Raw genomic sequence first — 23038 nt, 5'->3', positions numbered from 1 at the left:
TTAGACAATCCCAGTCCATCTCCAGGAACATAATCTTGCAGGTAAGGTGGTTGTTTTCTATTTCTGCTTGGTCTTGCCTCTACGTTCAAGTCAGGTCGAGTATCTTCTTGTATGGAGCTGTATGGAGCTGTTTGAGGATGAATTAGACTCACCATGCTCCCCATGTCCTTGCTCATTGACAACATCATCATCCTCATTGTCTTCTTCTCCATCATCATGCCCTTTTTCTACCAAAACTTCCTCACTGTCTCCCCAAGTCAACACATCCAGTCTAACTTCCTCCATACTCCTTCCCCAATCCCAACATTCAGTTTCTTCAAAGACAACATCTCGACTTACAATAACTTTCTTTGAGGTGGGATTGTACAGTCGGTAGGCTTTTGATTCTTCACTGACACCAAAGAAGACACATTTGCAACTTTTATCATCGAGTTTCTTTCTTTTAACATCAGGAATGTGGACATGACCTATGCATCCAAACACTCTGAAATGACCAACACTAGGTTTGGCTCCACTCCAAGCCTCTTCAGGTGTCATATCTCGTACTGCTACAGTTGGACTTCTATTGAGAACATGTGTGATCCAATTCACTGCTTCTGCCCAAAAATCCTTTGGAACTTTCTTCTCAGACAAGATGCTTCGAACTAGATTCATAATAGTCCTGTTCCTTCGTTCTGCAACCCCATTCTGTTGGGGAGTGTAGGCAGCTGTGAGCTGTCTTTTGATTCCTTCAGACTTGCAAAACTCATTGAATTCGTTTGAAGTGAACTCTCCATCCCTGTCAGTTCTTAGACAACAAATAGAGGACCCAATTTCTTTTTCAACTAAAGCTTTGTAGCATTTGAACATTTTGAGTGCTTCATACTTCTCAGCTAGAAAGTAACTCCACATTTTTCTACTGTAATCATCAATAAAACTGAGAAGGTACCTCTTGTGACTATTGGAGGTGGGTGTAATTGGTCCACAAATATCTGCGTGCACCAACTGTAACTTGTGTGAAGCCCTCCATGAGCTCTGTTTTGGAAATGAGTCTCGCTTTTGCTTTCCCACCAAACAGTCCTGACACACTGCTGTAGATGATTGAAATTGAGGCATTCCTTTCACCATCTTTCTGTATTGCAAAGTTCTGAGGCCTTTGTAGTTCAAATGTCCATAACGACAATGCCATAGATATGCTAGATCATCAGAGGTTGCTAACATGCATGTGGACGAACCCTCAGATACCATGTTTGCAAGAAGTAAAAACATACGATTTGCAGTCATTTGAGTTTGTATAATAAGCCCTCTACTTGGATGATAAATCTTACAAGCATCATCTTGGATCAAAATTGCTAGCTTCTTTTCTTGTAGTTGACCTATGCTTAGCAAGTTGTTTTTCAATTCAAGAACAAAGTAGACATCACTGATTACCTGAATTAGACCATCGACTTCCAGCTTGATATTTCCTTTCCCCATCACTTGCATTCTTGTGTTGTTGCCTAATTTGACTGAGTGTCGAAATCCCTCATCTAGAGTAGTAAACCATTTATATTTTCCACACATATGATTGCTGCAGCCACTGTCAAGAAACCATACATCCTCTCGTTTCGAATTGTTCAACTCCACATAGGCCATTAGTAAAAGCTCATCCTCATCAAGTTCTGCATAATTTGCTGCCTTCTCCCAACTAGGACATTCATATTGGTAATGCCCTAGTTTATGACACTTGAAGCATTCAATCAAAGCTTTACTGAACCCTGGCCTTCCTCTGCCTCTACCACGTCCTCGTAAGCCACCACGTCCTCTGCCTCTGGTTGCAAAGTTGTCATTACTCATTCCATCATTTCTTCCCTCCAAGGTTACTTTCAACACCTGTTCTTCTCCACTTTCACTCCTATGGCCAAGCATTCGTTGCTCATGTACCAAGAGACTACTCTGCAACTCATCAATGGTCAAGGTTTCGAGATTGTTCGATTCTTCGATAGAACACACAACATAGTCAAATTTGGCAGTCATTGACCTCAAAATCTTCTCAACTATCACCAACTCCTCCATCTTCTCATCATTTGCTTTCATTTTGTTAGCAATAGTGAGAGTTCTTGCAAAGTAATCATCTACCTTTTCTCCTTCTTTCATTCCCAGTAGCTCAAACTCCCTCCTAAGAGCTTGTAACTGAGCTCTTTTCACCCTAGTGGAACCTTGGTACTTCTGCTTCATTGAGTCCCAAATTCCCTTACTCGTCTGCTTGTTCAAGATTGTCTCCATAATCTTTCTATCTATTGCTTGAAACAAGTAGTTTTTTACCTTCAAATCCTTCAATTCAGCATCTTCAATCACCTTGCGTTGATCCTCCATAGCCTTACGCTGATCCTCCATTGCCTTACGCCGGGTTTCAGAGGGCTGTTCTTCTCCATAAACCACCAAAGAGAAGGATGCAGGTGAAGATGACTCTTGAGTTCTAATTGAGACTGCTCCTTGCACCTCCGTCGGAATTCCAAACTGAATAAGATTCCAGCACTGTTTGGATCGAATAAAGTTCTCCATGAGCATAGACCAATGGTCGTAGTACCCATCGAACTTGGGCACAAAATCTCTCTCCTCCGATGCCATTTCTCAATCACTCTTCTCACCTTTTTCTCTCAATCACTCTTATAAGAGAACTGCAGTTTCTAACACTCTTTCTCCCTTTCAATCAGGCCCCTTGATAGGGCTCTTATACCAGATTTGTTGATATCAGAAGCATAACTACACAAACTGGAATTAGGAGAATACCTCTCTATCTACATTATTTGCAGTCTGGCCTTTAAATAGCCTTACAAAGAAAACTAAAAGACAAAGCAGCCCACGTCTTCCACTACTCAAGTGCGTGGTACACGATTACAAGGAAATAGTCAAATCTAACAACATGTCCCTATAAACTAGAGATTATTGACAGAAGCAAATATCAGATAATAATCTACCTAAATACCAACACTAGATCACACGGAACGGTGAATCCTATGGCGATTTCTTGTTATTGAGCGTTATGAGTGATGGGAATGTGGATATTCAGGGAATGTTATTTTAAGTTGTAGATTTCATTGGATGGTACATCTGTGGTTATTTGTTTAAGGTAGTTGGGATTTCGGATAATGTCTGTAATGGAGATGAGCTTGTTTCAATCGAATTCTATGTCTACTTCGGAGATGGCTCAGGTGGGGAGGATGTACTCCAATCTGTTTTCGAGTATCAGGTACTTACCGGCTGGTGTCAAAGTATGTCCACAGTTCTGCTCTTGCTTAGGTAATTGATATTATAATCTTATACTTTGTTCCAAATTTTGTTTTGTTTTGTTATGTCCTGATTTGTTGTGTATTGGTTTATCAAGTAACTTGGCGACTCTTGATGAGTTTGCAGCTAGTTTTGCCCTGTAAAGTAGCTAATAAGTACAACATTTGAGAAAAAGACCCGATCTATCATAGAAGTGATGGAACAAAAACCTTAGTTGATTATTCTCTCTATTATGTGGCAGAAATTAATCTTAGTATAAAAGTATAGGAGAGTAATAACAGTAGGCAATCACACAGAAACAATCACACACAGACAATATTTTTCACTACAATGGAAACCAAACTCTTGGTAAAAAACCACTGCGGGACTTTCACGCAGACCACACAAAACTTTCACTAAGAATGAGATTTACAATAATCTTCCTCAAGTAGAGTCTCCCAAGAGATCTCTTTACAAGCCAACAAGACTAACTTAATTCACATAATTATATTCTAAACTTCATTCATAGGTCAGCAACCCTTTGCTGTAGAAAGTACCACATGCACCTGCATAAACCAGTTGATCTCAATGAGATAAATACACAGGTGATTCTCAATCTAAGATTGAAGAGAAGAATTATACTAATTCTCATAAGTGTATTCAGTCGACATATATGCAGATATCTTGCACTATCAGACCTGTATACCAAGAAAAATATTCTTGTTTTGCCACAATTCATCAGTTACAGCAATGCCGTATATATAGGCAGAAAACATATCAGTTTAGATCTCATTTAACGCCATAAAACATGGATCGGTATACATATATGGCATGATACAAAGTCATACAGATTAAAGTTTCCAAAAACAGCACATACTGATTGAAAGAAGATATCAATGCAGAAATTCAAATATATGCAGTAGACGATCTTACCAAACCAAGTCTCCTATTTCGACTAGGAGAACCAAGTCTCCTAATTCGACTAGGAGATATATGTGGAATTGACAAATACTATCATAGTATGTACTTCTGTTCCCCATCAGGTATATCAAGGTGATAATCTTGGATGTCATTTCTCTTTTAGTGCACTATGAAATTTAAATCTTAGTGGGAATTGAGGATTTGAAGAACGTTTGGAATGATTTCTTCTGTTTTCCGGGTTCTTTTTAGGTAATCCTCTGAAGGCTTCTTTCTCTTCTCATCCTTCTAGTTCAAACAATAGATATCTGTCAACAAATGCCATTGTCAGTATTGCAGGGGATAAACTTGCAGCTGAAACATCGTTATTTCAAATCTTTGGAACAAATGGTGCAAGATCAAATTTGTTTCCTAGAGACATTAGAGTACTTGATGCCTTTGATGACGAGTATGGCGGAGTTATCGTTGATCCAGAACGACTGCCAGAAAATGCAGATGCCTTTGCTTACATCCTCAACTCCTCCCTTTCTCATTGGAGTGGAGGACTACAATTTTGAAAGCTCAAACCATTGAATTGTTTCTTCTCAAACATAGTTGCAGCAAATGTAGCTTCTACTTAGTTTTGTATATTCTGAAGTCAGCATCTATGCTTTGCTTATTTACATAACCAGAGTTCCACTCATCAAGCTTCGAGCCTGTTGAATCATGTTTAGTGATTATTATATCCTTGTTTAGCAAAGAGGTTACTAGTCTAAACTTAATTAAACATCAATAATTTCATTTGGTTACAGAGAAAGAAAGGAATATGGCTCAAGCTGCCCGTAGAACGAGCTGAGCTTGTTCCAGTTGCTATTAAGGTAACATCTCTACACATGACTGCAAGGTATTAATCTATTATTTCTTGATATGGTGTTCACTAGAATAAAGTTATTTCTAAATTGCACAATCATTTTAGTTCAAGTATAAAAAAAAAGAATGTTCTAGCATCAGAGTGATAAATGCCAGCTATTCCCATTTTTTTCTAAACTATTTACTAAAAGTGTTGAATCTGGGAGTACCTGAGATAAGTTCTTTGGTTTCAGGAAGGCTTCCAGTACCACCACGCAGAACAAGGATATGTGATGTTGACATACTGGATACCAGAGGGGCCTTGCATGATTCCAGCTAATGCTTCACATCAAGTAGGGGTTGGGGGATTTGTCGTCAATAACAATAATGAGGTATGGTTGCTTCTGTTCTGATTGTTGCATTATATGTCATTTTCTTGATTAATATCCTTTCTGGTTTGAAAGGATAGCCTAATTCTTGTTGCTCCATTTAGTTCTGCATTGTTCAACTGGCCTAGCTATTCTGGAGTATTAAGCAGCAAACCTATACATAAATCTGTTGGTAAAAAGCCATATGGCCACCACTTGACCCTAGTTGTGAAACAATTCTTTGGTTTGTTCCACTGATTATAATTGTAGTCCTCCACATTATTAATTTAGATTCAGCATGATTTCTATCAGGCTACCTTTTTGTATGCTTGTTTAGACTTAAATCAAGTACTAATGAACAGTTGACTGACTGCAGGTTCTTGTTGTACAAGAGAAACACTGTGATCCCGCGTGTGTTGGTTTCTGGAAAATACCAACTGGTTTCATCCTTGAGGTACTAGATCTATCCAACTTTGGAGCTTGAACACAAATTAATAAGTTTCACCATTTTCTGCTTGGAATTACTAATGTTTCCTTGGTATCAGTCAGAGGAGATTTTCACAGGAACTGTGAGAGAAGTTAAGGAGGAAACTGGGGTAAGAAGTATTATTTGTATCATCTATTTGTACAAGTGTACCATTGAAATGCAAAATTCCACTTTTCTAATCAAGCTCTTCGTCTAACAGAAGTATCTGCATTCTATTTTGTTACAGATTGATACCGAGTTTGTGGAAGTTATTGCATTCAGGTAAAACCACAAATATGTGATTCTTATTCTTATAGACATGTGGTTGAAGCTGATCACTCTAGGATTTAACTTTTTTTGTGTTACATCACTTACATGTAATCATCATTGCCATAAAGGAATGCTGCATGTGTTCCTCAGCAGAAAGAATTTTAAGAAATGAAAAAATTGAAACCAATGCAATATAAGAATTCATATAAATGCTGGGAACTGATTTTCTCTATAAATTTCCAGTATCTAATATCTTCCGTAACTTCATTTCCAGGCATGCTCACAATGTAGCTTTCGAAAAGTCTGATTTGTTCTTTATCTGCATGCTAAAACCAGTATCGACTCAGATAATAGTTGATGATCTTGAAATTGAAGCAGCCAAGGTAAGAATTTGTACTAAAACAGAAACCAAGCCTACTGTCTACAGTTCTTGCTTATTACCGATTACCACACCTTATCTTTTTTTTTTCTGCAAGAAAGTTGTGATTTAAAATTTGCTAAATGCATGAAATTTTGAGGCAATAAGCTATTTGCTCATATGCGTCACTCAAATATCTGATTAGTACGCTGACTTGAAGCATATATGGTACTGTGCAGTGGATGCCTCTGGCTGAGTTTGTGGAGCAACCACTAGTAAAAGAAGATTCCATGTTCAAGAAGGTCATTTCTATATGCATTGCCCGGCTAGGAAAGCGTTACTGTGGTTTATCTTCTCATCAAGTCGTCTCCAAGTTTGATGGCAGATTGTCTTCATCGTACTATAACGTCGTCGATACGCAAGATTTCAACTGTTCAGATTGTTGATGTGGCAGACTCACTGCCCAGAAACCTTCCTGTATGTTCACTCTGTTGATGCATATGTACAGTTGTTACCAAAGCAAACTCTTTGGGGCTTCACTCGTGGTTACAAGTGGTGTATTGTACACTTAACATGTAATCACAATGGTTCTGCCTCTTAATGATGTAAATATGTCTTATTGTATAAGCCGGTCGCATGGTAACAACAATGTATATCCTCCCATGTTGTAAATAGTATCATCAAGTTCCATAAATTCATTTTTTTTGTCTCTTTAAAGTCATGTAGCTGAGTTAACACGTGTAATTTAAATGTTATGATAGAGTCAACATCTTGAGTCGAAAACCAAACCATTTAAACACGATGTTTGTAAAATAAAAAAGTGTTTTGAAAACTGGCTTATCTGGTGTTGAAGCGAATGTTGGGATGATATAACTGTTAAGAGACAAAGTGAAGACAACATGTCGAGTTTGTGAAATGGTGCCTCTTTGATGGAAGCTTCGATCTCCAAACTGGTTGAGATAAGGCAGGATCGTTTGATTTAGCTTGGGCTCACACTAATTGAAAGGGCTCACTCTAAAAACATTCATGAATTGTGTATACTGCTACGTACAATTCTAAGAGAATCTGACTTCACATCACTATCACTTTCTTCGATTAAAAAACATTCACCCTACTAACTCACAACTCAACTTGATCTTGCGGAATGCAGACATCAATCACTCGTTGTCTTGATGATCACCCTATTGTGCACATGAAGAACATCATGATCACAAAACTAAGAAATCATTTGAAAGATTTGAAACAAAAAAACAAAAAACATTGGGTTCGTCTGTTGTACAGTTGTTGTATGCCATACAACAGGATCTGAAGGTGGATAGAGGAGGAAGATGTTGATGCACGTAGAGTGGTAGTGTGAATGTGTGGTGGATGGATATGTTGTATAGTATATAGTAGCGCACCCTAAATTTTTTTAAAAATATTGCCGTAAATTTAAATAAAAAACAAAAATATAAACAAAGACCTATAATTTGTATATTTTTAAATTTTTTTTGGGTGATGAACCATAAAAACCGAGGGCATTGTCCAAAGCCCCAATTAAAGAAACCTTCTTTGCCATTTTAGCTTTCAAATTTCAAACCCCCAGTCATACCCAACCCTACAATTTCAATCAAATATGATCAGCTTGTGATCGCATCGCAAAACCCCAATTGGGGATAAAAAAAAATTAGGGTTTTAGCGACTCGATCCCAATGCGGTTGTTCCCATTAAACTCGAGCCCTAGCTCGAGCTCTGGCGTAGAGAAGGAGCAGACTGATCTGAAAAGGACTCGCGCCCTTTTGTACCTCAATGTCTACGATCTCACCCCTGTAAATAACTACCTCTACTGGTTTGGATTTGGGGTCTTCCACTCTGGAATCGAAGGTAATCAGGAAATTAGGGTTCTTGCTTATTCAGTTTTTGGATTTTTAGGTGTTAAAGTTTGAAGCTTGATGTATTTTGTGGTGTTCTTTAGTGTTTTGATGTAATGATTGAGCTATACTGTGGTGATTCTGTAGTGTGTTGATTGCTGTAGTGATGTTTGGGAGAGAGGGAAGAGTGAGAGAGCTGGGAACTGAGAAGAGAATGCATGCACGAAAAGATCGAAATCGAGTTGTTTTTGTTGATCTGTGTTGATATACAATGCAGCTTTTTTCGGGGTTCTTTGGAAGAAAGATTTTTAGGTTAGGAGTTTCTTTTTTCGTTGAAATTATGGTATGTTGATTTGTTCACTGGTTGAGGAAGTGATGTCAGTGGGGAGTTTGATGGTTGTTAGATTATGTTCTGCGAAATTGCGTGGTGTATAGTCGAAATCAGTGCAAACAATTGAATTATGATTCTTCCATGCATGCAATCTCTTCTACTTGCCAGTTAGTAACTTGTTTAATAACAAGCCATTAGGATAGCAGAGTCCGCGGAGTTCAGTCTAACAAGAGTCTAAATGTACACCAGATATCATAATGTTGTTTATAATTTTCAATTCAGCAACATGAAGAACATAATCAGCAGTCATAGTGAAGAACTTCATCGTGTAATAATACAATCACTGGCAACCAGAGATTTTTAACTCGTGTGTGCATGACTGCATGGAATATCCTCTAGTTGCCTTCACTCCTTTCTATTACAAACATCAGTACAGCTTGAACAAACTTGAATTACTCTGAGAAGTTTCTGTTAATTTTTTTATTATCATGTGAATGTGCCTTTGCGTGCATAAATAGATATAGTAGTGCCATATATTATAATAAGGAGTTTAATATATTGCTAAACTAAAATTTAAAGGGTAGTTTGAGGTTCTGTCATAGCCTCATAGGAAAGATAATTTGGCACGAGGGGATAGAGATTTTGCAAGCTCCTTAGTAGAAACTAGTAGAATCTGTATGGTCTTTCAAGCATCAAAGTAGACGGACGGAACATATACTTTATGTGAAGTGTCAGCTAACTATGATTAGAAAGCTGATAGTCATCTTGTTACTTTTTCACAATGATAGTAAAATTGTAGGACATGAATACCCAGAGATTGCAGTAATATTTTGATTTGGATTATTACATTTATGGTTGTTTATTTATTTAATACATGAGTGTTGGATGGGTGGCACCCCTGTGCAGCCTTCTGATGATTAACCTCAGAAGCATGATACAGTTCTACCTGTTCTTATAAGCAGTGCATGGTTTGGAGTATGGCTTTGGAGCTCATGAGTATCCTAGCAGTGGAGTTTTTGAGGTGGAACCAAGGAGTTGCCCTGGCTTCATATTCAGAAGGTCACTCCTGCTGGGCAGCACTGATATGTCTCGTACAGAACTTAGGTCATTTATGGAACGCCTTTCTGCAAGGTATCACGGTGATACCTATCATTTAATTGCCAAGAATTGCAACCATTTTACTGCTGAAGTCTGTTTGCGGCTAACTGGAAAACCTATCCCTGGATGGGTCAATCGGCTGGCACGAGTAGGTGAGAGTAAAAATCATCTACTTCAATAAATTAAAAAGTACCTAATCTGGCTTTCCGATACTGAGTAGAGATTCTTCTCAAGTTTCAGGTTCTTTTTGTAATTGTCTTCTGCCAGAAAACATTCAATTATCAGCAGTCAGACATCTTCCTGATCATCCGCATTATTCTGGTATGTTTCTAACAATTTTTTGAATCACAATATTGCATACTTCTCTAATCCTAGAGATTTATCCTCAGCTGTGTCAAGGAAAGTGAAACGAAGCTGGTATATGGATTTGATCTTCCTCTTTATATCATAGATTAGTAAGTGGTATCCCACAGAAAAGGAAAACTTCATAGTACAAAAGATAAGTATGCAATGTGGTCAAAGTTGTGATGTGAAAGAGAGGTTGGTGTGACGGAGGAAGATGAGAATAAACAGGAAACATAGATTCGAAGTAGGGTAGTCATGTCCTCTTCAATGTACTGCTAGGATTATTAAAAACAATTCAGGTCTATTCAACATTTCATACACACACAAGAAGTGCGCAGTAGGCCCACCCGTGATATTAATAGTTTATTTCATAAATACTCAACCAAAACTACCTCAATTAAGCAATATGATGGATATATTTGCTCCTTATGCTTGCAATTCCTCTCAAGAGTTGAGAGTCAAGACCCATAATTTCATTCAAGCTCACTCCCTCAGTACTCTGCAGTCTGCACCCATCAGAGTACTTTACGATGTATTGTTGATTTACGGCTTACCTGAAATTGCTTGATAAGATCCATTGCATGTGTACTCTATGATTCTTGAATGTTCTTTCAGATGCCCCTTAATTGAACGGGCATGAAATAGAACATATTGGTCTACAAGCATGGAACATACAGAATTTTTTGATTGCCAAATTAGGTGCATTACCATTTGTCCGCATTTTTAATCAACTATTATAAGTTAAAAAAAACTATTATAAATAAATATTATATTTCATCTGCCAAATATATCAACATATACTAAGTTGCGGCCTTTCATGAGATGCACATCGCAGTTAGTCGAGAGTGTGGTAGGAGAAATGAAGTATAGAGATAGGTGGTGGGATAGCATTTTAGTTTCATGACCTGGATTTATCTTTTTTATGCGTATCATTTTATCATAGTGTAATCTGGGTATTGAAATTTGCACTAAGAGGGGACTACTATCGTTTTGGAGTCAAATTAGCATCAGCCGGAATCTCTTCAATAATCGTGTAGCTTAATTTGGTTTGCAAAAGTAACACAACAACTTTTTGTAGGCCATAACTGTTAGCCTAGAGTATGAGAATGCGTATGTGAATTTTGTGGGGAGTCGTGTCAAACTCAAACACCATGAAGAAGGACTCAAGATTGCTGGCATATTAGCTTTTGATTTTGACTTGATCTACTAATCTACAGTTAGCAACTTTAGTTGGTTAAGCTTTTTGTTGTGAACTTGTGGTATGTTCAGTGGTAGTTGTTGATCTTGAGAACATACTGCTTGGCAGGCTGACATCGACTGTGTATGGCTATACATCTGTTGTAGAATCTTTTGATATATTTTTTGAGTGAAATTATTTATGTTTGTAGGTTTTTGGTGCTCCACATGTGTTTCTTACATGTTATGGTTTTCCTTTATTTTTATGTGAATACAGAACAAGAAGAAGAAGATGATGATGGATCAGAGTCAATTGCTTCATCCGGAACAGGAAGTGAGGAGGGTTCAAATCATCACCTGTTAGCTGCACCAATCAGTGATGTAGCTTTCGTGAAGGAAACGCCACCAGTGAGGTTAGCAAGGGAGCTCATGTAACTCCCATCATTACTTGTGTGGTATTCTTGTCTCTATGTGTGCCTTTGTATGATTCTTATGTACCACGAAACATGTTCAGCTATTTGAGCATTTCCAATCTTAGAAATGGTTCGTTGATTCTTATTACAAAAAAAAAAAAAAGAAGGCCAGAGTTGCCCTGATGGTGCTCGAGATTCGTCTGCTGCCTGTTTTGTTCAGAAATTTATGTGAATGCTCCAACCGATATCCAAACCAGGCATAAATATGTAGTTGTTATATAATCATTCTTAATATAATAGATGTTACCTGAGATGCTATTTGATTAAAAAGAAATTGCAATATTGTATTTGCGTGCAAGGCTGCTAATGTCTTGCCATGGCCTTGTTTTATTATTAAAATCTTGATGATTCTTCAGTCGCCAAATATAATATTTTTGGTTTAGTAGGTTGAATGTTGAATCATGGAGCTTTCTATTGAAACCTATTGCTATATTATAAATTCATAAGTAGTACTATATCTTCGAGTATTTGAAGAAATCAAGTACCAGACTCAAGCATTCTGAGGCAAAAAAAAGTACCAGAGGGAGTTGATATCTCACGAAATAGTTCTGAAGCATATCCTTCTTTACAACGTGCTTCATTCACAACCACTCTCGGTTCTAAATATCCCGATATATTCTCGATGTATTCCTGACATATCGGTAAAATTAAGAAAACGATATGATATTTTTCATATCATTTCAAGTTATCAGTCAACGTTAATTTCATAGTTAAAATCCGATATATTGGGTCAACTCAATTTTGACTCGATATATCGGATATTTTTTCATTATATTTCAAAAAATAACGGTATCGTTTTACTTTTGCGAGGAAATAAAAAATGTCTACATTTTAAAATTAAGACGAGTTGCGTCTCAAATAAGTGAAAAAATTCATTTTTTTTAGAACACAAAAACCCCATATTCATATTCGAACGTCAAAACCTTAATCAGAAAAGGCAAAAACATCATCACGTGAAACCTCCAACTTTATATGTGAAGCCAAATCATTGCATGTGTGCCTCAATTCTTATTTAGACATTTATTTTATTATTTGAAACTATTTATGTATTTTTATTTGGTACTTATTCGTAGTAAATGGTTTATTGGATATTAGGAGAAGAATGGTTTTTACTTTTCAGTCTTATTTTTTTTCTCGTTTCACTTTCTTGGTATTAATGATTGAGAATGATCAGGTCTTATAAGGGGAAATAGAGAGACAAGTGAGCACCTCGTTCACCAATATTGAACGACAGTATGATTCAGTGCAATGAAGCTTGGTGGTGAAAAGCTCTCCCAAGCAGCACAGAATTAGAAACCGGCACTGCCCAGCTTTACTTATCATGCCCCGCAATCCTAGACATAATTAGCCCTTGGACACGATCTAACCGTAGACAATCTGACGCTTCAGAACCAGTTAAGGATTATATGGAATAATTTTAGCCCTTGCAGGATTGCACAAGCTCAATATATATTAGCTTGTTTATCTTTGGAATTGGTGGGAGGGAAGACGTGATGGAGAAGTGAAAAGATTGAAGCATCTTTGTATTCACCGTACTTCAAACGTAAAAGTCTTTCCTACTGATCCAAGCAATCGAAATAAAATCAACCTTACCATCATGAGCATGATGTATGATAATATGACCTGTAATTTGTGACTGTGTATACCGTGTCTGAGTTAAAAAAACGTATACAGTGAACATATATAGAGAGGACTGTCATCTATGTTTACGAATTGTGAAGTTGTGACCTTTATGATCGACCTGTACTTAGTTTATGATTCTATATGTATATAGGAAACTTGTACTCTATCAAGCTGATTATGATCGAACCTTCCCATATATTTGTGCTTCGATCAAAAACTGAAAATCTAATCACCAAGTCTAATACGCCCATGAAAATGTGAGGTTACATTAAATTTCATTTTCAATTTTAGGCAATGATGCAAGTCTGGAAACACAGTGCCCAGAACAGAACGCCACATTTGTTTTCACTTCGTGATATCATATTTACTTACCACTACCATTACGTACATGACTACAAACAAACAAAAAGAATATCTACAAGTTGATATGATTTCTCTACGACTTCAACGAGGTATCATCCTTTCAGATTACATAAGAAGCGGACGTTGTATTACGTATCAAAAGAATAAAATTTAGCACGAAGCACCATTCATGACAGTATACTACTATAAATATAAGAGCCGGGATGTTATAAGAATCTCACAACAAGAACGAGAACTCACTCTTTTCAAGCTAGTTTTGTTACTCAAGCAAGAAAAACTTAATTAAGGTGATGGCTAGCTTTGCAACAAATTGGAGAGACCTAAGCGGCGAGAAAGAGTGGGAAGGTCTTCTGGACCCTCTCGACATCAATCTTCGCCGCTATATCATTCACTATGGTGAAAGGGCTGGATCAATAGCTACCGTGGTGACTGAGAAAAAGTCGAAAAACTATGGACTTCCACGATACGCAAAGGGAAATTTGTTCCCAAAGGTGGGTTTGGACAGTGGTAATCCATACAAGTATGTGGTGAAAAAGTATTTTTATGCAGCTCATGCAGAATTTTCGCCCAAGAAATCAAACTTTATAGGTTTTGTTGCGGTGACAACTGATGAAGGAACTAAACTGCTAGGCAGGAAGGATGTATTGATTTCATGGAGAGGAACCCAATTGAAACATGAGTGGCTTATTGATGTGAAGTTCAATTTAGTCTCAGCTTCTCAAATTCTGGGAGAGCAGAATGATCCTAAGGTGCACAATGGTTGGTTTTCCTACTACACTGATGTCGACCCTGTGTCTTCACACAATCAAGTTACGAGTTCCAGAGATCAGGTAATCTTAATATTTCTCCTTTAGTACGAAGTTCATACTTAACCTAAAAAAATAAGTTGCTACAACGTATTATCATCACTATGTCTCAGGCTATAGCTGCACTTCAAGAAGTACTCAATGAATACAAGGCTGAAGAAATCAGCATTACCGTCACTGGTCACAGCATGGGGGCTGTCCTCGCAACTCTAAATGCAACTGATATAGTTCACAACGGTTACAATAAAATGGCAGATCAACCAAACAAGATCATTCCTGTCACGGTCTTTGGGTTTGCTAGTCCCTGTCTCGGAAACAAGGGTTTCAGAGATGTATTTTCCGGTCTGAAAAATCTTCACGTCTTGCGTATATCAAATGAAAAAGATCTAGTCCCTAATCAACCAGAAACGGGGGACTATATTCATGTTGGAAAAGAGTTGAGAATCGACACTGTTAAGTCGCCGTTCTTGAAAGTTATTCCTGATGTCACAGAAAACCTTGGCGCTTTGCACGACCTGGAGGTTTACTTGCATGGAGTTGCAGGGACTCAAGGGATCAATAGTTCTGCTTTCAAATTAGAAGTTGATCGTGATCTCGCACTTGTGAACAAGTATACTGATGGCGTGAAGGACGAGTATAATATAGTTGCTGAGTGGTGGATCGAGAAGAATAAGTCTATGATCCAAATGAATGATGGCTCCTGGGTGTTGGATGATCACGAGAAAGATAAGAGTCCGGCCATGATCTAAATGGCACCGTTGGAATGCTAATCCAGCTTTAAATAAAGCATATAAGCTCTATTATAATTCGAATAAGGTTTCCTTCCAATTCTGTTAAGCTTTGTGTGTCGCTGGGGATAGGGGTCGATCTTTCAGTCTTAATTTGAGGTCCCTCCATTCTCATGTTGTTTCCTTCTTCTAATATGTCTTGTTTATTGATGCACTGAAGTATGTTGTATTAGATAAACTTTAATTGCATGCAGACATTACTTCCTCAATTACAATTAAATGCAGAGTTTTATCGAAGTCACGAGCACAAAGTTAATAACAATAATTAATTGAAACTTTTACACCAAAAACTTGTAATTTTGTATATGTATGAAGTATGAACGTTAATACTCAAGCCTTGATATGGCTAGCTAGGGTTCTTCGAAGACCATAATACAGATCATGCATGTATCTTTAGCCCCTGCAGTACGAAAGTCGATCTGGCCATTTAAGGAAGTTCGTCATTTTAATGATCGAATTAGTCCAAAACTAGAACTCGCGTACACATGCATGTTAGTGATGTTAGTGATGTTATCATGTTAGTATGTGACTTTCATATCCTTTAGTTACTTTATTTATTTTTCATTAGAAATGAAGATTTTGATGGTTAAATTTCCAAACATAAATTCATCTATCACTGTCAGCTGAGGAATCGACCTTGCCTGAAAGATGTTAATCAGCCTGGAATATCAAGAACAGAACAACTAATAATTCGTATAAAACCAAGTTAACCAGCACTTAATTAGCAAGCACTCCAAAACGAAAAGCTCACAGGCAACTGATCCTCTATGGAAAATTCTATGGTGCAGCGCTGTATGCGTGCAGTGGCTCTAATTTACTGTTCATACCTCCTACAAATCCCACGTGCATTTCAAGACACCCTATATCTACTGTCCGATTCGGTTTGTATGGCATGCAGCGCTGCACAGCAGCCAAACCCGATCCTCTATTCCTAATTTTATATTTCCTTCCCTATTCCCCATTCAATTTTTGATACGTGTCCTGCCACCTCAGATAGTTAACAGCAATCTAACTCCGGTTACTCATTTAGGCTTTTCTTTTTTGATCGGCTGCATCTCAGCTTCTCTCATCTCTCTTTATGAATTCATGAATAGACCCATATGAATTTTTATGAAGATCTCGACGATTGAAAATTATGGCAGACTGCTGCATTATTCAATTTCTAGAACTTTTTTTGCCTAGGTCATACCAAGGGGAGTCTTTTAATTTCATCAACGCAGACCCAGATTCTAATATTTCAACATGTACCTTGATTTCCAACATGAACCCAGATTTCAACATCGGATATTCATATTTACCTTAGAGAACCCATCTTCGAATTAGCCTTTGGGAAAATGACGAGCGAGCAAATTGAATTTTGATACCAGTCGGGCTTCTCTTCAAGTGCAATTTGCCGGCAAATCTATTAACCATATGCTGCATTTTTGTTCTTTATTATGAATAGAGGGAGGTGGAGGATGAAGAAGAGGATTCCACGTTTTTAGTTCTAGTGCTGAGTTAGATCTTTATCCATATATTTACTTGTTTTATTCTCAGTTAAAAAAACGACTTTCAAACTCTATCCCTATTTTCATTGCCAAACAAAATGAGTAATCAGAGTTAAAATGCGCTTAACTATTTGAGGTGGCATGCCACATGTCAAAACTGGAATGGGGAATAGGGAAGGGAATAGAAAATTGGGGATAGAGGATCAGCTGCCGGATCACAACTCGTTTTCACAAAAAACCTGTAGAAACATAATGTCGAAGTAACAAAAGAAAAATAATTTCACGTTTACCTTACGTTCAGAATTGTATACTCGTCAACAATTTTACGTTGTTCTCGTGATCAATATAACAAGATTAAAAATTTATAGACGCACATGATCAATAATATAATGTCAAATTCAGCGCCATAATTTTACGTGACATATACTGTTCTTATTGTCACATCAGTAATTAAAATAATTATTAAATGTCATTTTAAATGAAAAAACAGATATATCCTTATTAATCTAACGACTCTATATCATTATAAAATTATATTTTTGTGATTTTTTTATTATTATTTTTTCATCACGATAATACTTCTAAGATATAATTAAAATTTTAATATATTTATGAAAGTATGTTTGATATATATATATATATATATTGTGGATGTGTATGTGCGTAAAAAATATTTTCAAAATTAAATTCATCCGATTAAAATATAGACATGTGTATCTTAAATAATTTTGTTAGTGATCGAAGAGGAGCGAAATGAGAATAATAACAACGTAGAAGAACATAACTGAACTCTTTATTGATTGATAATGAGCCTTATATATAGACATTACATATATAGTATCCCGAAGAATCAGGGATTCATATCTATTACATTAAAACATAATCTACTCTAATAAGGAAACCTAAATAGGCTAAGACACACACAATGATAGAATAATAATTCTTCTGAAACACTCCCCCTTATGTCGCATGCCTAGGTTGCATGGTGCACATAACGTTGCATTGGTAAAAACCTTGTTAAGCAAATAAAAACCTCTTGGGTGAAAAACAAAAGCTTAATTAAAGGAGAAAAAGAGTACAACACACTGTCTATATTTTATAATATCATGTGGTAGACTTTTCCTGAAGTTTACGAAACAACTCTCCCTGATTAGTGCTATAATCATGGAGTACAAAAAACAACGTATACAACGTTCATTACATGCTTCTCAAAAGTAGTATTGGGCTAATGATTAATCATTAATCTAACTACACATTCTTATATCATACATGCTATACATAACAAAACTTAGATTTTAGGAAATAAGATTGCATAACAACTCAAAACAAGAGTTTACAATGAAAATCAGATTCCCACGTGGAATGATCTCCACCCACTCAGACGGTCATAACTTATTTGTCACAATAAATATCACTGAACTATAAAATTTCTTGGAAAGTAAGTACTCGTGGCTTTCTAGTGACATAAAGCTCACAATCTAACTCGACCAGAGTTCTTCACAAAACTCTGTCGAAGTTGACTGACTTGTAAATTCTCAGACAGAACTGTCATACTTTGCTAAAACAGCCATAACTCACTCAATGCGATAGCTATAATTGATTGGTTTATGTCCCTGGAAAGTAAACACATAGACATTTCCAACGTTAGCAATTTCACTATTTTTCATTGAGTGAGCTGTCATGTAGATATTATTGAAGTTGACCTATAAAACTGGACATATTTTGATTTGTCACATTCAATATGTCTTTCTTAAAAGAATAGGGGAATGAACCAATGAATGACTGATTTTGGTCCGAGGCGAAATCATACATATCCTCTACGCTACCAGTGTCAAATTAAACACTAACGCGTACGCTAGTATGTATGAGCTGTTGGCAGCATTGGTGTGGGGAGGAATGTATTGATTTAATAAATATAGAACTAGACCCATGTCAAAAGAGCAATTCAAGTCTAATGACGATGTATAAATGCATAGTTACTCACATCATAATAAAAACAATAGTGTCCCAACAACACTTACATATATGAATCTATAGCTCATTGAATCTCTTCATCATCTATACTTAGACATAATAGACAATCAAGAATTAGTTTTCATATAAACACGTATGTGTATGAGTTCTTGCAACCGATTGTACTATGTTCTCTCGAACATCGCAATCTGACTGCATAAGCTCTCTGTGATCTGGAGGCATTTAATTGAGCAATTAAGGTTCCTCAGACACTTTCATATCTATGTCAAGATCCCTTTACAGATATGTTATGACCATTATCATATGTTGCAAATCAGTTTTCATGGACACTACTACCAATCAAGTAGCGGAAAACAATTATGTCCATAATGAGAGAATATAACTCATCGTAGTCAATACTAGGATAACGAGACAATCTTTGCACCATAAGTCCTGCAAATATTGCATGACTTCATCTTTCTCATTACACTTACGAACAATGACTAATATAACAAGCTAGTTCACCTTGTATTGATTCTTTCAACTTCGGTCAAGTTGCTTATTCTTAATACTTTACAATCAGTGTGGGTGGTTGCGCAATCAGTAAGACACTCGATTTCACTGCGAGACATCATTAAAATAAATTAAGAGAGTCAACAATACGGTAAACTTGTCTAGACAACATACCGTAAAATATTATAAGAAGGGGGAGAAAAACAAAGTGCAATCCCATCAAGTGTATCACATGGAAATAGTACTAAATTCTTCAACTTACACGTTGGAAATAGATGTTAGAAATAAACCATCTAAATGGTGCAGGTGGTCACCAATAATTAAAGTCAATTGAGATATGAAAAATGATTTGGTGAAAATCGGAAAACCATGTCAAAGAATGCTCAAAACAGAATGAAACTTTGGTGGAAAAACACTTCAACAAATAATGTTGGAAATGTACCAGAAAACAACGAGAAAACAGCGAAAAATCATCAGAAAACTCGATGAAAAACCGGCGGGGCTGGTGATTGGAAAATCAGTTGGCGACGGCCGGAATCTAGCCGGTTTGGAGGCCGGACTTCATATCCGATAGGGAGTGCCAGTAGGAACCGGTCAATGTTGTCGGAAACGCCAGAAAGGGCCAAGAATGGGGCCAAACGGTGGCAAAACACCGAAAAAACATTCCGGAAATGGCCAAGGAGAACAAAACGACGTCAATTTTGACGTTTTCAATGTTAGTTTTCCAAATATTAAGTGCGAAAAATTCACAATGTAGTGCTATTGGGGTCTCATGTAACCCAAAAGCGACCAATTTAAAAACTACGTGAGTTGCAAATATTGATCATTCATGCTAGGTTTAAGATAAATAAAATTCTCAAGAATTCAACTTGTAAACAAGGAATACGAGATTTTGTATTGAATATATCAAGCTTTAAGACATCAAAATCAAACTTTCAATTCCACTAGACGATTTGAGGTAAAGTCGAATAAGAAACATGGCAATGCCAACATTATACTTAAAAAAATATTAAGCAGAAAACATAGTCAAAATAGATTGACTAATCAAAAGTCCATAGCAACAAAATCTTGCATATTGGATTGGTGGAGTCTTAGCCTGTGACTCAAAAATCTGTTATCTAGAGATTGGAAGAATGCTACGTTTCCATTTCAAATGTACCCTCAGTAGAAACAAGTGTCAAAAATGGCTTGTGTTTCTTGGATGTGGAACATGCATCAAGATCAACTCTAGGAAAAACAACGTGATAGATGTTTATTGAATCACTTTAAGTGCGTGCCATAGACTTTGAGATATTTTATCAGCAAATATTGCCGCTTCAGAGCAGTATGAATTTCAAGTCAAATAAATGAGTACGTAAAAAGACTGTGGGATTGTCATCTATAGACATGAGTTGAAGAAACTCAAAAATTCAAATAATAGTCGCGATGGTGACGCATCAACAAGAAACGAGGGTTGTATTGGTTTCGAATAAACGAAACAATTCAAGTATGAAACCAGAATTAGAAGGGTTGTGATGTATATGGTTACAAACTAATCGATGCATAACGGCGATTCTCATGATCGCACCCAAAACCGTGGTGCACTTAGGCGACCACACGAAATTGATTTCTTCCCTTTAAATAATAACGTGACTCCCCAGAACCGTCACAAGAAAAACGTTGGCCAAGAGGGGAATCATATCCCTCTTTGGTCTCATCGGCATTATAATAAAGGCCAAAAATGAGACATGAATAAGGCTAATAGCGCCCGATAATTTATATATATATATGTGTTCAAAAGCAGCAACTTTAAGAAAAAACATACTTCTTGGTCTGCCAAATAGACTGCATTTAATTAAATTGCTCTGCAAATCGATTGTCATGCAGGAAAGCTTCTTGATGATTTCCTTTTACTTGTCGATCTTCGTACTGATGACATCAAAATATCTTGAGTAATGTCCATCTTATGCATGCATGTCATCACAGTAGTATGACGATGAATCATTTTTCCTATATGAGCACGTGAAATTTATAGTTAGAAAGTAAAACGTGGAAATAAACAGAGAAATAAATAGGAAAAAAAAGGAAAGAGAATAGTTTAAAAGCCAAATAGGCCTATAAGGCTCGGTAGAGTCTGAGGCCCGAAGGGGTTGCCGGGCTAGTAGTTGGCCATGTCAGACCCAAAGAAATGGGTCGAGCAGAGGCTGCACTCCGGAGCTCTCAATTTGCAAATTTTGATTGGAAAACCATTGTCAAGATCGATGTAGAAGGCTGTCTCCAAGACGATGTTGGAGTTGACGATCAGAGCAAGGGAGGCGGTAGTCGAGGGCGCCCACGACGCTAGGAGTATCGCTGATGACCTATGTTGTCGTTCTAGGCTCGGCGGCGAAGGAAACCAGGTCGGTGAGGCAGGTCGAGTGGGTTTTCAAAGCGACCAGAGGGGTTGAAGTTGGGTCAGACGTGGAGGACGCAAATCGAAAGGGATAAGGTGCCTAGAGAAAAAGTTTGGGTGCCTTGAGAACATTCGATCTCTAACTTTTGTTTCTTTTCCGACAACAACCTGTCAAAAACGCTCAAAATTTCCGGCGATACCAAGAAAAAAGGCTATCGGGATAAGTATTTTCATAGCTAGGGTCAATTTTTATGGTGGTGGTCTAATCGCTTAGACACTTTATAACAAAGTACATGATAACCTAATCAAGGAGAACAAAACGAGAATAATAATAACGTAGAAGAATATAACCGAATTCTTTCTTGATTCATAATGATGCCTATATATAGACATTACATATGGAGTATCCCGAAGAATCAGAGATTCATATCTATTACATGAAAACATAATCTACACTAATAAAGAAACCTAAATAGACTAAGATACACACAAGGATATAATAATAATTCTTCCGGAGTAATTATAGATTTTTTCATATTTTTGTAATCTAATTAATAATTTGATTAAGAATATATGGTAATTGTAGTAATTAATTATAGCCACTAATGTAATTCGTAAATGTAAATAAAAGTTAGAAATTGAAAAAGTCATGAATTAAATTTGAAATGTTGAAGGATAAATACTGTTAGTGTGCCGTTAATGGATATAACGGATATAACGGACCATTGTAATCCTCACCCCTATATAAAGAGGATTATCAATGAGATGAGCAGACCATTCCATTTTCCCGACAACATGTTATCAGCACGTTGCTCTAACGTTGAATGTGTTTTGAAAATGTCAAAGAAAAAAATTCATTCTATTGAAAAAAAACAACCTTGAAGTTTTTTCCGGACACCCAGACAATTAATCTGGGAACCCTTCCCCATCTCTGATTTGTACGCACGACAAGCCTCCACGTTGACTCGGTGGGTTTAGCCCCTGCTTCCTAGACCCACAGTCCTGCTCTCAGCCTAGAGCGCCGCCTAGAACCGACGCTTCCAAGCGTCCTTGACGATCGTCCGATCCAGATCGACATGATCGGCAACCCAAACGTCTCTCTTCCAGTCGGCACGCCGATGATGCCCTGCACATATCTGCGGCTGCAGAACCTTCTCGACGCCACCCTAACTTCGATCGTATCCTGATTGGCGTTCAAGCAACTAAGGCAGATCGTCCGAGCCAAGACATGATCGTTGTCTATCTGGTGTCTTGCATTGCCTCTATTCCGACGAAAAACCAGTGCTGCATCCAGCACACTCGACCCAGAAGCTCCGGATCCGATCTAGAGTGGATGTGCTCAACCAGACCCACATAAAATAGATTTTTCCCATGGTAACATGAAATTTACCTATAATGGTAAAAGAAAATTAAAGATAATTCTCG

The 23038-nt window shown here is 37.2% G+C and overlaps 3 protein-coding genes across 4 annotated transcripts; all 3 read left to right on the top strand.

Moving 5' to 3' along the window:
* Positions 1 to 2960: 2960 nt before the first annotated feature.
* On the top strand, positions 2961 to 6904 carry LOC126793695 (nudix hydrolase 8). The gene is made up of 9 exons (XM_050520293.1): positions 2961 to 3261; positions 4399 to 4683; positions 4930 to 5003; positions 5229 to 5366; positions 5719 to 5796; positions 5888 to 5938; positions 6056 to 6090; positions 6353 to 6461; positions 6676 to 6904. The coding sequence occupies exons 1-9, from the start codon at positions 3111 to 3113 to the stop codon at positions 6880 to 6882; spliced, it is 1128 nt and encodes a 375-aa protein (XP_050376250.1). The 5' UTR covers positions 2961 to 3110; the 3' UTR covers positions 6883 to 6904.
* A 1084-nt stretch (positions 6905 to 7988) lies between these two features.
* Positions 7989 to 11960, top strand: LOC126793687 (deSI-like protein At4g17486). 2 transcript variants are annotated; one of them, XM_050520284.1, is made up of 4 exons: positions 7989 to 8299; positions 9580 to 9867; positions 9956 to 10036; positions 11514 to 11960. In XM_050520284.1, the coding sequence occupies exons 1-4, from the start codon at positions 8128 to 8130 to the stop codon at positions 11669 to 11671; spliced, it is 699 nt and encodes a 232-aa protein (XP_050376241.1). In that variant the 5' UTR covers positions 7989 to 8127; the 3' UTR covers positions 11672 to 11960. The 2 variants fall into 2 exon arrangements, with proteins under 2 accessions (XP_050376241.1, XP_050376239.1); XM_050520282.1 differs by having other exon boundaries at positions 9950 to 10036.
* A 2025-nt stretch (positions 11961 to 13985) lies between these two features.
* LOC126795493 (phospholipase A1-IIgamma-like) lies at positions 13986 to 15250 on the top strand. Its single transcript, XM_050522324.1, has 2 exons — positions 13986 to 14525; positions 14615 to 15250. Exons 1-2 carry the CDS (start codon positions 13986 to 13988, stop codon positions 15248 to 15250), a joined length of 1176 nt encoding a protein of 391 aa, XP_050378281.1.
* Positions 15251 to 23038: the final 7788 nt, after the last annotated feature.

This window comes from Argentina anserina, chromosome 5 (genome assembly GCF_933775445.1).
Source record: "Argentina anserina chromosome 5, drPotAnse1.1, whole genome shotgun sequence".
NCBI classification, from domain to species: Eukaryota; Viridiplantae; Streptophyta; class Magnoliopsida; order Rosales; family Rosaceae; genus Argentina; species Argentina anserina.
The sequence above is the reverse complement of the archived record's forward strand: the minus strand, read 5'-3'. Positions and strand labels throughout refer to the sequence as shown.